The sequence below is a fragment of the Chiloscyllium plagiosum genome, chromosome 31 (assembly GCF_004010195.1).
Source record: "Chiloscyllium plagiosum isolate BGI_BamShark_2017 chromosome 31, ASM401019v2, whole genome shotgun sequence".
In the NCBI taxonomy this organism is placed as follows: Eukaryota; Metazoa; Chordata; class Chondrichthyes; order Orectolobiformes; family Hemiscylliidae; genus Chiloscyllium; species Chiloscyllium plagiosum.
In genome coordinates, this window is record NC_057740.1 from 11,653,367 (window position 1) to 11,669,554 (window position 16,188).

At 39.8% G+C, this 16,188-nt stretch overlaps 1 protein-coding gene across 5 annotated transcripts in view; it reads right to left on the bottom strand.

Moving 5' to 3' along the window:
• Positions 1-16,188, bottom strand: part of sema6bb (sema domain, transmembrane domain (TM), and cytoplasmic domain, (semaphorin) 6Bb) — a 547,826-nt gene that overhangs the window by 49,801 nt on the left and 481,837 nt on the right. For all 5 annotated transcript variants that reach the window (XM_043720976.1, XM_043720975.1, XM_043720977.1 and 2 more), the window contains 2 exons: positions 3,210-3,341; positions 340-489 (listed from right to left, as the gene is read on the bottom strand). In XM_043720976.1, coding sequence (XP_043576911.1) covers positions 340-489; positions 3,210-3,341 — 282 coding nt within the window. The remainder of the gene's footprint in view (positions 1-339; positions 490-3,209; positions 3,342-16,188) is intronic.

The following is a 16,188-nucleotide window of genomic DNA, read 5'->3' on the forward strand; positions in this document are numbered from 1 at the left end:
CCCTCAATTAGACAGGCTCTCATGTGGCTTGGCTTGATTGAATTTAAGAGTTAGATTTGGATCTGACTCATCTGGCCATTTTGAAACTGACATATATTGAGGTACAATTGCAGTGTACCTGTCTGCTTCCATTGATACATTGCTCTTATGATGGAATAAGTCAAATGTCACACAGGTACGGCAGCTGAATGGAAACAAGGAACAGGACCATACCCTGAATTCTTGCTGGAGACTAAAACAGATTCAAAATGTCTGTTCACTGATGTTACCCCGTCAAAAGGCACAGAACTAAGGTTCCTCTTTTAAAATCATTCTGGCGGCTGTGTCTTTAAGTTTCACCTGATCGTTGTCTTTATAATCCATGGCCCATGATTTAGCGATGGGACCGTGTCATCCATCAGGGGGTGAGTCTTTAGGAAGTTCAGCATCTCATCTGGAAACCCATTGGAGGAGTTGTATTTTGTTCCAATTCCTGCACAGCAGCCAGGCCTGTAGGTGTGAAAGGCAAGACTTTAGAGAAAACGGGACACTCACAAAGCAAAATCTCTCATGGCATTGTAGGTAAATGCAGGTGACCAGGCAAATCATCGGTTAACTTACTCTATCTGTAATCAGTCATATGGGGACTTTTTAACCATTTCTGTGCCACAATATTTCTTACTCATCCAAGCAATCGAGGAAAATCTGTTGATTTGGTGACAAAATATGCATCATGCCCATAGTTATGTCACTTTTCATGATACACAACCCTTACCACTCAGAAACTAGATTCACATACATCATTTTTGCCTGTGTTAGAACTGTGGGACATCTGGAATAAACAACATTCTGAAGAGACAAACCATGAGGAGTATATATTGAAGGGCGTATTTCTCAGGTTTGCACTTCATGTGCTTTCTTCTGTCAGTTTGTGTCAGTGAGCAGATGGGAGTGTTCAGGATTGCGAGAGCGGGATGGGGCAACTGCGAGTTTTGGCCATCAACTCAGGAACATCTCCAAACAATTCTCCAGCATCCATCCGCAAACCAGCAGGAGGCGGGGAGAAAATCCCAACGTGGGTGTCTGCAGTGTCAAACTGTTTAAAGACCTAACGCAAGTGTGAAAAAAAAACATATTATGTCACTCTCACACTGCCAAATTTCCTTTATTTTAATTGGCAGAACTAATTTCCTCCAATTTGTTTCACCTTGTTGTTGTGCCAACTTTGCTCTGTGCCATCTGCCTGCAGAATCGACATACAAAAAGGTAATTTCTCTCAATTGCATTGTTACTCATAACACCACAAAGCCATGAACTGCATCTTGTCTTTGATGTGCATCCACGGTCAATTCTACCTTTATTGTCTGTTCTTTCAGGTAGTATGCTGTCTGTTTTTACAGCTCTCTCCACGATATTATAAACACCATTTCTTTCTTTAAAAGCCTGACACTAATTCTTGGATTGCACCTCTTTTATCCCCTGCTTCGCATTTTAATTGACGTCTTGGTCAGAGATTTCATTCTTGGAAATTGAGAGTCAGGGGCTTTTTTCTCTCCCAGTCTAATGCTACGGCAGGGCCACATGGTACTGCCTTTGGAATCAGGTCTGAGGCAGCAATGGAGGGTAGTGCATGCCTGGGCAGGGATGTCAGGAGACCCAAGTCTGAATACCGACACATCAAACCAATTCTGGAATTGAGTGCTGGCCACTCACTTCCACTTCATCTCGCTTATTTTCTTTTTTTATATATTCACACATGGGATGTAGACATCTCTGTCTAGCCCAGCACCTATTGCTCATCTGTAATTGCAGAGAGAGCAGTTAAGAGTCAGCCACCATTGCTGTGGCGTCTGGAGTCACATGTAGGCCAGACTAGGTAAAGCCGGCAGCTTCCTTCCCTAAAGGACATTAGTGAACCTGATGGGTTTTTTTAATGACAATTGGCAATGGTTTCACTGTCATCATTAGACCCTTAGTTCCAAATTCTTTACTGAATTCCAATTCCATCATCTGCCATGGCAGGAATTGAACCCGGATCCTCAGAACATTAGCTGAGTTTCTGGATTAATTGTCTAGTGATAACATTGCCTCTCCTTTTGAGAGCCCTCATACATTTTCCTTAACCCATGCTCTCTTTATTTCTCTGAGCCCTTTCACTCAGGATCAGCTATAGACAAAACTTAGCAGTCCTATAATAACACGAGGAAGTTTTTGAGAATCTTATGAAATTGTCAAACAAACAACCAGTCAAAGTCCAAACTCCTAAAGTAGGCTTTAATCCTTTTGGAATCTCATAACATTTAGAATTGAACTCAGCCATTCAAACTCTCATTGAAACAAAGTTAGGTTTCTGAAATACTCATAAACTGTTAAGATAGACAAACAGCCATTCAAAAACCATTTCAAACAACTCTAATCCTATTAACTACTCCTAAAACTGTCAATTAAAACTAACCACAAAGGCCTCTTGATGGCTGTACTGCTCCCTTGGTTTTTCACACTCCTTTTGAAGGTGTTTACCCTCTCCCACCCAAACAGGGAGGCAATAGCCTAACGGTATTATTGCTGGACTGTTAATCCAGAAACTCAGCCAATGTTGTGAGGATCCAGGTTCAAATCCTGCCATGGCAGATGTTAGAACTGGAGTTAGACAAAAATATCTGGAATTAAGAGCCTAATGATGACTATGAGTCCATTGCCAAGTGTTGGAAAAAACATCTGGTTCACTAATATCCTTTAGGGAAGGAAACTGCCATCCTTACCTGGTCTGGCTTACATGTGACTCCAGCAACGTGTTTTACTCTTAAATGCCCTCTGGGCAATTAGGAATGGGCAATAAATATTGACGTGGCCAGCACTGCCCTCATCCTGTGAATGAATAAGATAATGAAGGAGGCAAGATGGAATTGTTACATGTGGGCTCTCTACCTGCACCTTTGTCCCTAATTCAGATTTATGTTCCCAATCCCACACAAAGAAGTTTCTTAGGTTTTGCAAAATATAAAAATGCTATACTGGTGCAGTGAGTAGTGTTCGGTGACATTCCTGCAGAGTTGTAATATTGGTACAAAGTCGAGGAAGCTACACTCCACCTGTATTGAATTATAACTTCGAGACCTCAATGCTGACAATATTCAAACATCATACCTGCCACACCATCATTTCAACTTCAGACAAACTCAAGATTTCCTTGATGTAATGTGCCGCGTGCTCTTGAAGGATTCTCTTACCTTGGTTTTGGAACCAATTCCTCAGGAACTGGCGTCCATATAGACTCTGGGGATTTCTGCTCCTTGAAACGCCCATCAAAAATGCTGGAAATCTGTTCCATGTCGAAGGCACAGATGGCAGATCCAGGAATGCTTCAACAAACAAAAAAAGAAAATGTAGAATCATTCAATCCACCTTCAATCTCCTTCAATCATGCACTCAGAGGTGGATCAGGAGAGTTCATCCAGAAAAAAATCTGTCTCTATTCCTGCCCTTTGAAAAATGAGATTCATTGATTAACAATGATAAAATGTCCATTTGTCCATAATAATGATTCCTTATTGTTTACAAATCCAAAAGTTACCAGTGAACTGTAAAATGAATTCCTGACAAAAGGTTGGAGAAACTAGATAAACACATGAGGGAAACAGGAAAAGAGAGGAAAAAATGAAGATAGGTGAGAGGAGACCTCTGTGGAAAATAAACATCAACATGGCCCAGTTGAGCCAAATGACCTGATACTGTGCTTAAGAGTACACGGAATAAAAGCATAAAAAGACCATCTGGCCCCTTCAGCCTGCTTAAGGCTGATGTCCTGCTATAACTTCTTTAATGATAGGTTTGAACATATTCCTCTTGTTAGATGTTTAGCTAACTGACCTGCAGTTTTCTGCAATCTCTTTCCCTTCTTTCTTGAATAGAAGAGTAATATTTGCTATTTTCTCATCTGATAGGGCTTACCCAGAATCTAAGGATTTTAGAGAATTGCATCTATTTTCTGATCAACCATTTATTTTAAAACCCGAGGATATTGCAAGCAAAGGCATGCAATTTTGCAAAGATAAGCTAGGACAAAGCCCAACAGACTTGCCAGCTTTGGTTCCAGTAGGTTTTTTGGTGATTGTAATTGTTGTAAGTTCCTCCCTCCCTTTCACCTTTTATTTAGTTATTTCTGGAATGTTATTTGGGTCTGCTACATTTGAAGCCAGATGCAAAATACCTATTCAGTGCATCTCAAACCCCTTGGCTCACTGTCTTGAGGACTGATGTTCATTTCAGTTACTCTTTTCCTTTTAGAATACCTATAGAAACTCTTACTATCTGCTTTCATATTTCCAACTAATCTTCTCTTATGCTCTAATTTCTTCCTTCTTACCATTCTTTGCTGTTTTTACATTCAGTCTAATTTTCTGAGATTCCACTCAGCTTTGCAAAATTGCATGCCTTTGCTTACAATTTGTTACCACGTCTAACTTCTATTGCATTGCTACTGACCAATATCTTAAACTAAATTGCCAATTTTCATTTTAAAAAGACTAATTATTAAACCCATTCTTCTGTTCATTTTTAAACTGAATGCAAAATTCATTTATGTTATTCACTGTTCCCTGGGAGTTCCCTTAATATGAGGCCATCAATTAATCACATCCCATAGCACTTTACCAAATCAAGAATAATCTGCTCTTTGATTGGCTTTATGAAAATTGTTGTGAAAACACGCAAAGAACTCATTTTCCAAGCCACCTTTGCGAATTTGATTTGTCCAATCTGCTTATTGATCATCATCTCCAATGACTATTATTGTACATTTCTCACAATCTCCCATTATTTCTTTCTGTAGGCCTTTTCCTGCATGCATGTAGTTCATATTAGGAGTCTATAAACAATGCTACTTTGCTTGTCATTCTCCTCATATGCTAGCACGTATACAGGATGAATTTACTCAGCCTTTCTAGTGTCAAGCCTCTCATGAAACTTCACTGTAAAGCCTTTTTTGTCTATTTACTTGTGGCACATTGGCGTTGCTGGCTGGCTGGCATTTTATTGTCCGTCCCTATTTGCCCTTGAGACAGTGGTGGTGTGCTAACTTTTTGAACCATGCAATATCATTAGTGAGGGAGTTACAAGTAATATAAGTATACTCATATATAAACTTTACTTATATAAAACACTGAGTATACTTTTATATATAAACAAAAATTATGCATAGTATTCCAAGTGTTATCTCAGAAAAATCCTTTACAATTCTCGGAAGACTTCCTTATGCTTGTATTGTAATGCTCTTGCAGCAAAGGCCAGCATGTCAATCAGCTTCTAACGCTTTGATGTACTTGGCTGCTGACTTCCTGTGTTCCTTGGACAAACAAACCCAAGTCTATGAATATCAAAGTTTCAATGTTATGTGCTGTTTAAAAAGTATTCTGCTTTTCCAATCTTACTATCGAGATTAATAACTCATGCTTGAATGCATTATACGCCACCTGAAAACTGGTAACCTATTAATTCAGTCTGCGATTATCAGCTTGCAACTTTGTGTCCTGTTTACTGCTGACGTGGAACTGCACAGATTATGCAAGTGGGAGTGTAAGTGAGAGCCTATTTAAAAGCTTGAGGAAAATAAATTGTAGATATTTTGTTTTATTTATATCTATTTCTCCTGTATTCAATTGAGTTGTTTCTTAACGTCAAAAATTGAAAGTACGGTCATTGTCTGTTACAAAGCAGAATTTGAAGTTTATAATGAAGAATTCAAACTTTTAACAGGAATCATCAAAGGTGCAATGGGGTTGGGTGCAGGTAGTGGAGGTCATTCAAAAGCATTTGTTTGATTTGGGTATTAAATATTTAATTCCAATCAAATTCAAATTAAGCCTCATTATGTAAACAGTGCTGCTGGGAGTGGGCCATGTATAGTGTTACTTTGGGAGAAGCCCAGTTTATGAAGATGGGAAATCCTTGGCACATCAGCAAAGCAACCTGAATCTCTATAGAGCAGTTATAACAAAATCACAGCCTGGGCTGTGGATTTGAGCCAACAGTAAATGAGTGTAGCTCTTCCAGGATCGCATATACTTGGGGTTTTCAACAGACTATAAGCAAGAAATTTTTATCTCATTCCCTTGGGCTGATTTGGAAAAATTAAAGAGGTAAAATATTTTTATTTAGCCTTCTTATAAAAGTGCAAATACTGATTGTGATGGCATTAGTTTTTCTATTAAAGGAATAATCAAGTAAACTTTCAGCTAACCTGCTGGGGGTTCACCACACCCTCTAAGGGTAAGCTGCACCCAGTATACAATTCAGCTGTGTATCGTGTGGGAACATTGGGTCCATTATAGCATATCATAACTGGCCTCTCTCTTTGCTGCAAGTTCATCATTACAGATTAAACTTCTGTTTAAACTAACATGAAGTGGCAGCAATTAATGCAAAGTATGTAATGTTTCAGAAATTCATTTTAAAGGTGTATATTTCTCTGATTGGACACGTGTTAATTATTGGCATTCGGTAGAATCTACTTTTCGATAACATGCTCAAAGACATGCATTTCTGATTCAAACAGAATCATTTAATGCTGAACCTTTTTGCAGTTTTGATCCAGATGCAGATGCAAGACCTGAATGCCCAGGGAAAGATAAGAATGGCAACCCTTCAAAATATAATACCTTTTCATTGATTCCAGCAACAAGGATTTGAAGGAAGATTGAAATTAATGAAGTCAAAAAGAAACTCTCCAATGGCAACAAGAATATTTGATTCTGGAAAGTTGTCATGGCAGTAAGAGAACAGTCAGTGCAGGAGGATGATTTCTTTTCATGTACTTGTACAATTCTCCCCAAGATCAAATATACTGCCGATTCCAACCCACCATGAAATTGCTGCTTACAACATCGTGGTTCTGTTCCAATGTGGCAGGCAATGATCATCTCCAACATGGAAAACCTAAACTTATTGATATTCAATAGTATCACCTCTCTGAAACATTCATTGCATCACATCCTGGGGTTCACTATTGATCAGAAACTGACAGGACCAGCTATGTAGGTATTGAGAGAGGTCAGAGGCTGGGAATTCTGTGGTGTGTAACTCACCTGCTTACTCCCCAAAGTCTATCATCTACAATGCAGATGTCAGGATTTTGATGAAATTCTGTCTGCTTCCCTGAATCATTTGAGCTCCCGCAACACTCAACAAGCTCAAGACCATTCAGGTCAAAGTAGTTGACATGATTGGCACTCCACCCACCACCTTCGACATTCACTCCATTCACCACTGAAGCTCCTTAGACAGCATGTTCCAAACCCTTGACCTCTACCAACTTGGACCTGCAGCAAATGCATGGGAATGCTATTACTTGGAAGTTGTCTTCCATGCTGAACACCTCCTGGAGTTGGATCTACATCATTGTTCCTTCTGTCACATTTCACTGGGGTAGTGCACTGGAGATCAAGCTCTGCTATTACTACAGTCATCACAAATGCTGAGGGTTTTTTTATATATCAAAGTATACTGGTTTCCCCAATCTTGTTAAATGCAGATTATAGAAAACACAGACCAGGTCTCTGTACTTGACATGAATCATTATTACAAATAAATGGATTCTAACTACAGTTAAACAACCATTGATGTATAATTCCACTAGTTAAAAATTCTATCCTTGTATAAAACTCCTCCTATGTATACACATAAATCCAATTAAAGTATTTCTGAAATCGTCCTTTTGCTTGCCAGGACTTGCTGTTGATTGATCTCTTCTCCCTGGGAGCCTTACCTTTAAAGTTTGGCATTCTTGTGTTTGTCCTGATGAGAGCAAGACAAAACACTTCTGCTATATATCTTTCTTTTCAGCTACATTGAAGTTCTTTTAAACTAATTGTTAATCAAATACTTTATATTGTCCCGAAGTCAACTTTGGGTCCTCAAGGGATAAGTTGGGATTCACCAACAATTATGGCTTTCTGGGACCCAGCAAAACAAGTCAACCACTTTCGTGAAATCAACCTTTAACTGGGACAGAACTTATTATCTCTGAGGTGTGCTTAATGTAGGCCTTTAGGAACAGGAAAGACAATTCAGACATTTTGAATCTGCCATTTATTTAGATCATGCATCTAAAGGCCATTGATCTGAATCCCCTTGAGACCCCAACCTAAAAAAAATATGCTATTTTAATCTTGGAAATTCCAATTGACTCAGCATCCATCTATTTATAGATAACATGCTCAAAGACATGCATTTCTGATTCAAACAGAATCATTTTTTGCAGTTTTGATCCACTACACAACTCTAACCATAACATACTGTTCCTTTGGGCAGTATTTCAAGCTGAGTTATCTTAAACTAGTTTACGTACAAAATGTGCCCGCCATTATCATGTACAATGTCAACAGAACAGAAAGAGAAATTGGCAGCTGCAATAGAAGTGGCCCCGGATGATGTACAAATTACGAGTGTTGAAAGCACCAGAAATAAGGAAGGACTTGATACAATCTGAAAGATCTGCAGATGCTGGAAATCAGAAACAAAAACATAAAGTGTTGGAAAAACTCAGCTGGTCTGGCAACATAGAACATAGAAAAGTATAGCACAGAACAGGCCCTTTGGCCCACGATGTTGTGCTGAGGGTTAATCCTAATGTAAAATAAAATAACTTAACCTATGAACCCCTCAACTCATTGCTATCCATGTGCATGTCCAGCAGTCGCTTAAATGCCCCTAAAGACTCTGCTGTCTAAACATCTGTGGAGAGAAATCAGATTAGAAATCATACTGTGGAGTCCTGAGGAAGGATGACTGGACCCGAAACATTAACTCTGATCTCTCTCCACGGATGCTGCCTGACCTGCGGAGCTTGTCCAGAAATTTCAGTTTTCTTTAAGGACTTGATAAACATTTGTTCTCAAAGTCTTAAGGAACATATCAGAAACAATTTATTGGAGTAGTAGAAAAAAAATCTAATAGGATAAAGAAATGAATGCATATTAGTATGTTCAAATACACACCAGGTCATAGTCCAACAGGTTTATTTGGAAATACTAGCTTTCAGAGCACTGATCCTTCAACAGGTAACTAGTCACCTGACCAGTTACCTGATGAAGGAGCAGCACTCTGAAAGCTAATACGTCCAAATAAACACGTTGGACTATAACCTAGTGCTGTGTGATTTTTAACTTTGTCCACCCCTGTCCAACACTGGCACCTCCACATTATGTTCAAATAGGCCAGGGCTGTTAGAGATATTGGGCATGATGGAGACACTTAGGGCAGATGACAGAAAGCATTGAATTACACAGCAAGAAAGTTTGGGAAAAGCCACTGGACTCTTGAGAAATAGTCAGTATCTATAACAGAAAGATGACACAACTGGATATTGTGAAACATATAGTATAGCTGAGGAATGACACCTTTCTGATCTAACTGGAACAGTTTGTTGTGTATTGCAACTTACATTATTGCAACTTATTGCATTACTTATATTATTTACAGCTTTCATGAAAATGACCTACATTGCTGCAGAGACACTGAAAATAACAAATGCTGGAGATCACAGCAGGTCAGGTAGCATCCATGGGGAGAGAGTAAGCTCACGTTTTGAGTCGAGACGACTTTTCATCAGAGCAGTTGGGAGAATGATAACCTTATGTCTATCCTCTGGTAGCTCCTTCTTTACTCTGACCACACATTAGGTGGTGTGTTCTGCACTCAGTCAAATATTTCACCTTTTGAATTCACATGCAACATTGGAGTTCTCGAAGAATGTAATCAATTGGCCTGCAACACATTCTTGATCAGAGCCATTCTTGTGAATGCTTCATGTGACAATAGCAAAGGTAAAAACAGACCAGTTTTGATGTGAGAGACATAATATTTTTTGAAGTAACTACCATGAAAATTATGCAAATTGAAGTATATATGTTTAGACACACATACATGCGTATATCTTGTATAATTATTTCTGCTAACTTGAAGTTCTGCTTTGCTTGAAAAAATAATGAATTAGCGAGCAGCACAGAACAAGCAATTTTAATATTAAGGGGAAGCTCTTTCTTGCAACACTGCAATGTAAATTCACAGAATTTAATTAAGTAACTTTGAATAAAGATGAGTACACAGTGCATATTAAAATAGCTTTGAAATGTGCCTGTGACAATTCAGATGTCTTATTTTGTCACATATGTAAATTCCTGTGTCACAATAAAAAAAAGGAAGGAAAGGAAGTTAGCATTTCAATTGGTATCAGATGAAAAGGAAATGTCCTTCAACTGACCTCAAAATGTACCTCTTCCCAACAATAAGGTCTTGCAGATTCACAATATATGGGTCACGTTACACACTGATCCTCTTTAGCAGTAGAATGATGTATGGTGTGTTAAGTAGTCTAATGCTCTCATTCTTATAAAATAGCTTATCATCTGACCTACCGTGAGCAATACCATGGATGATTTGCCAGTATAATGTGTCATTTTTTTATAGTGTGGTTACATCAGTTACAGTTAAGCTGGCCTGCCTGGCCACAGTACACTTCAGAAACTGAGAAAACAATTCACCTCCAGTTAAAATATGACAAAATATAAGACTTGTTCAACCTAATTATGCAGAGTTTATTATACTCTTTGGGTAATGACACTGCACAGTGTGTCCCTGATTAAAAGACAACAGGAAAATCACAGGTTTATTTCTCAATGAGGAGAGATGTTAGCCTAGTTCCAGTCCTATATCCCATCCAGTGATCTGTGTTTGGAGTGGGATCTCCAATCTTCCAGGATTGTTCTGGTGTTAGATGTTAGTCTCCTGGATTCTGCTGTAAGCAACCAGGGAGAACAATATTAAGAGCATTTCTATCCATCAGTTCTGCAAATGTTGGAAGAAGTGTCCAGTTGATTGTATGCATTGGTTGGAGGCAGGAAGGTCTGTGATTCAATTGTTGGAAGCATAGGAGGACTTTGACAGTGATGCCTTGCAGGACTCCATGCCTTGGTTCCCAAATGAATATAGGAATTTAGGCATGGCACTGCAGGATGGTCAGCCCATTTGGATTCGATCCCAGCAAAACCTGGTACAGGTAGTTAGGCATGGGGTGGGTGAAGAGGATTAATTAGAAAATATGACCTGCCAACTATGGTTCATTGTGTCAACCTCTCACAAGGTTTCAGGTTGAAACCCCATTCCAGGGCTTTACCACAGTGACTAGCACAGTCCTGAGGGAATACTGCGCTGTCAGAGGGGCTATGATACAACTTAAATCAAGGGCCTGTCTGCTTGCTCCAGTGGGTGAAATGGATCCATGGGATCCTGGTCTATATTAACCCCTCAATCAAAATCATGGAAAAGGGGATTACCTGGTCACGATGTTTTGGGAGAGTTTGCTGTGTGCAAATGGACTGATGTGTTTCTCTCATTTCAACAGCAATGACACTCCAAAACAATGAATTGGCTATAAAGCACTTTGAAACACCTGGTTGTCATGAATATTGCATCGTATAATACAGTACTGAAGGAGGACTTTCTTGTTAGAGATGTTGAAGAGGCAGCGCCTCGAAAGTTAGTGCTTCCAAATAAACCTGTTGGACTATAACCTGGTATTAACTTTGCACACCCCAGTCCAATACTGGCACCTCTAAATCAAATTTAATGTTGCACTAGACAGCCCCACTTTCCCTCACTGGTGGGTGTTCAAAACCTTAACAAAAGTCAGCAGAAGAACTTCTGTGGCCTAAATTAACCCAACATCATCAAGAACATTTTATCTCATCATTTTGCAAATTGGTTCCATGTTTCCTGAGATATCAATACTGGTAACACACTTAACTAGCTGTAAAACATCTCCTTCTGCGCTATATAAATGCACGTACTTCTTTGAAAATTGTACATTTCCCTCCTGCCTTTTGACAGTCTCTTTAACGTGTAACAACTGTTTGCCTGTTCTCCTGAAGTTCAAAAGCTAAAGCTTGGATGCACAACTTTATATTTTCTTTATTAATAATTTTAATGGCTTTGTCTCTGCCCTAATCGTAACTTAGTCTCACAGAAGAAAGTCACTGTAGTTGAATGCTCATTACTTCTGGATGATTCCATAGAGCTGTGTTGACAAATGTAGCAGACAAGATATAAAAAAAACTGTCTTGACAGTTAAGGGCATGCAGAGACTTAAATGAAACTCGGTGTCAAGGCTGATTAATTTCCCCGTTGGTACACATCTTTCCTGTATGGAAATCTGTTTCCCAGTGTCACACTAATTGAAATACGTTAATTTTAATGACTTTGTCTCTCTCCACACCTTGCTGCCAATAAAATAAGTTGACAGGTATATGTGCTTGAACATATTACAATTGTAATAGAGAAAGATCAATTGAATCTTCCATTACTTTGTTCTACAGCTAATAAGGTAGGAATACAGCTAGCTGAAGCATTGTTTTGAAATTCTGATACTGTGTTGACCATAAGAGAGGGTTCAGGATGTAAAGAAACACTTAATTAGCACTCACGTGAATGCCCTGTTACTACAAGATGCATCACCTCAAAGTACTTTGATTGGTTTGCCTTGTGTTATAAGCTGGTAACAAAGAAAATAAGCACCCAATTAAAATGTTAAAGTTTATTTTCCAATGCTCTAATTTGCACTACTCCTTTCTTTAAGGCCCATACTGGGTTACAGGTTCATAGACATCACTTGGCCTCCTCTCTTCATCCAGCTTGTTCACCTGTCTCGGCTCAATGAATGTAACAGTATGAGAGCTGCTATAATTGGCCATAGGTTGCGAATAATCTGCTGGTATGCAAGGAAGAAAGAGGGAAAGTAAGAAAGAAAGCAAGAAAGCCTGAAAGAATTAAAAGAAAGAAGCAGCTCCCAAATCATTATGAATGCAATGATTTGATGCAGTAATTACTAAATAAATAAGAGCAGCAGTCAATCTGTGACAGAAGACACTCACAAGCAGCAACCTGCTGGTTAAAGAGATAGCTTTGGCCAGGTTTACTGGGAGAACACATTGACCCCTCCTCAAACCTGCTATGTGATCTCGATATGCCCGTCTAAAATAGCTCATCCACAAACCATCATCTCTGCCCACGCAGGACTCTTATTATGCACCAGATAATTAAATTAAAATCTCATATTTAGAATGGGGTTCAATTATGAAATTTCTGCTTCAGACACAAGACATCTATCTATGTCTCTAAGTGTACATAGAGAGGTAGAAAAAGGCTGGGAGCTTCTGTGGAGAGTGTGCAGGAGGCAGAGAAGGAGATAAAAGTTTAAAATTAAAACCTCACACAGGCATAAACAATAGTATAAGGGAAAATTCTGCACAACTCACATTCTGACACTGTTCAAATTCTACATAAGAATTTTCAGAGGACATTTTCAGAAGATACGTTAATGTACTGGTTACAATGTTCAAGCAATAATGCTGGCAATATGGAGTATTAATGGATAGTGCAGCAATCTGGGTCAGTTGCTAAGGCAGCAGGTTAGACCCTTGTCAATAGATCCCATTTATATTGCCCAATATCACATTAAAATGTTTAATTCATTCCTGTACATTTGAGTAAGGAGAGTATTACCCTTTCCATTCGACATTTAGGTCTGCAAGTTACCAATTTTCATACACAATTAAGGGGTTGATGTGTTTTGGTTAAACAATATGAAAATGCGTCATTCACAACAGTGCTTTTAATGCCACAGAACAATCAATGAATCACAATGAAGGGAAGTAAAAGGCAAGAATATCAAGTTGCTTTCACTGCTGTCACCAGTGCTTCAGTTCTAAAGGTAAATGTTCTGAACTCAATCTTCCAATTTGTAATGATGTCCACCAAGAACAGATCTCATGAATCTGGGCTCAGATGTCACTCAGCTCCTGTCAGATATGCTCTGCTCGCTGAGAAATGTTTCCATGAACACTACATGTTCTTTGATATGTACCTAAGTGATCAGTGGTTTTTGGAGGCTTTTTGACTTTGAAGTGCAGCACATTCAAATCTGTGACCGATTCCCAGCAGAGTCACAATTTAGTGATCAGAAGTGACAGTCCTAAATAATGCCACATGCATTACAAAGGTCTGTTCTAATAACTAATGCCCTATGTGTGGTCAGATTTTCTCAGGTTTGTGGTGGTGGGAATGGTAATGGGTATACACACAATTCTGATGCAGTGTGCTGGGTTTCTGACACTGTCCTGACCCTGATCCACTTTGGGGAAGACTGGATCAGAGGCATTATGGCTGGCAGGCAGCTTGTTAAGGTCCGCCTAGGCACCCTCCAACCACAAGGGATGAATGCAGATTTCTCCAGCTTCCTCAATTCCCCTCCCCCCACCTTATCTCAGTCCCAACCTCGGACTCAGCACCGCCTACTTGACCTGCAATCTTCTTCCCGGCCGCTCCTTTCCAGCAACACATTTTTCAGCTCTGATCTCCAGCATCTGCAGTCCTCACTTTCTCCTTGTTAAGGTCTTTATCAGGCTAGTTAAGGCAATGGTCAGAGGCTGAATGGGAGGTGGCCTTGCCAATGGTATAGTGGAGGGTGGCAAAGAGCAATAGGCCTTCCCTGTTTATCAGTTCATTGTAGACAGGCAGGAGGCTGGAAGAACACAGTAGGCCAGGCAGCATCAGGAGGTGTGGAAATCAGCATTTCGGGTGTAACCCTTCATCTGTTCATTGTGGCACAAAGTGTCCAGGAAGCCCATTAAGAACTGAGAGGATAGTTCATGACATAGCCACCCTGTCTTTCTTAGCCGCAGACTCCTTCAGCAGCTGGAGAGCCTTCTATGGGTTTGCCAGCTTCGGGAGACCAGGTAATGTCCTCCACTGGACGGCTATCACACTGATTCACCAATCCAACCAAAATCCACACCAGTTTGCTCCTCCTGACATTGCGGGAGATCAGCCTCTACGTGCCCAATAGCAGTGCCCTAACCTAAAATACAATATCTCACGCCAGGTATCTCAGACTAAACCAGGGATCAAACCTGGGAACTTTCTGGTCAGTGTGACTCCACTATTCACTAATAAATTCATCAATCATTTGTTGGACATAAGCTTACCAATCTGTAATGCTATGTTATAAATCAGAACATACATAAAGGGATAGGGGGAAAGAGGACACTGGCGGAGAATCACATGGGTGTGTAACAACAAAATACTCTCCATGGAATATAAAAGAGGGGTGTGGAAATAAGATATAATCAAAGTGGTCCACTCTCTAAGTACTTTCTTAGTGACTGGTTACATATAAACTCTGGCACTGCGTTCTAGTTTAGGAATTGCATGTAACATGGAAAGAAGAGTGCTAGACAACTTGCATTTATACAGCAGCTTGCAGTACCTCAGGGTGACAATACTTCACAGCCAAGTATGTTACAATTGTTATAACTCAGGAAACATGGGAACCAATTTGTAAAATGGTGAGATGATCTGGTCTTGATGGTGTGGTTTGAGGCCATGTAAGTTCTCCTGCTTACTTGTACACCCAGCACTCTCTAATCCAGAGCTATTTAATGTGTCACTGAATATCAACATCTCTGACAAGAATGTCCTCCTTCAGTGCTGTATTGAAGTTTCAGTCCTGACGGTATGCTCAAAGGGACTTGAAAAACATTGTTTTACAAATGGCAGTAGGGGGGAAACAGACAGACCACGGGATAAAAATGAACATTTTTTAAAGTAATTGCATAACTATACATTTGAAACCTGAACTGGAGATTCTGGAAGTTGAACTTGATCTTGGAGTGACCAGGTTTGTGGGGTTCATAGTCTACTCAGCTGTGTTCCATGCAGCACCAAAGTTCACAAATGATGTTTAAATCCATATTCATATGGATTTGCTCAGTTTGAGTTTGGTAACAGAAACATAGGTTGGTGTTCTGATTTTGGATTTTTTTTAATTATGCAGCTGTGGGATGTGACCATAGCTGACTGGGCTGCACTTTTTCCTAGTGCTCATTGGAATTTTGAACAATGAGAGGTGACCTTCTTGGAACAGGAGAAAGTGAGGTCTGCAGACGCTGGAGATCAAAGCTGAAACTTTATTGCTGGAACAGCACAGCAGGTCAGGCAGCATCTAGGGAACAGAAGATTCGATGTTTCGGGCACATGCCCTTCTTCAGGAATGAGCAGAGAGTGTTCAGCAGGAGAAGATAAAAGGTAGGGAGGAGGGACATGTGCCCGAAACGTCGAATCTTCTGTTCCCTAGATGCTGCCTGACCTGCTGTGCTGTTC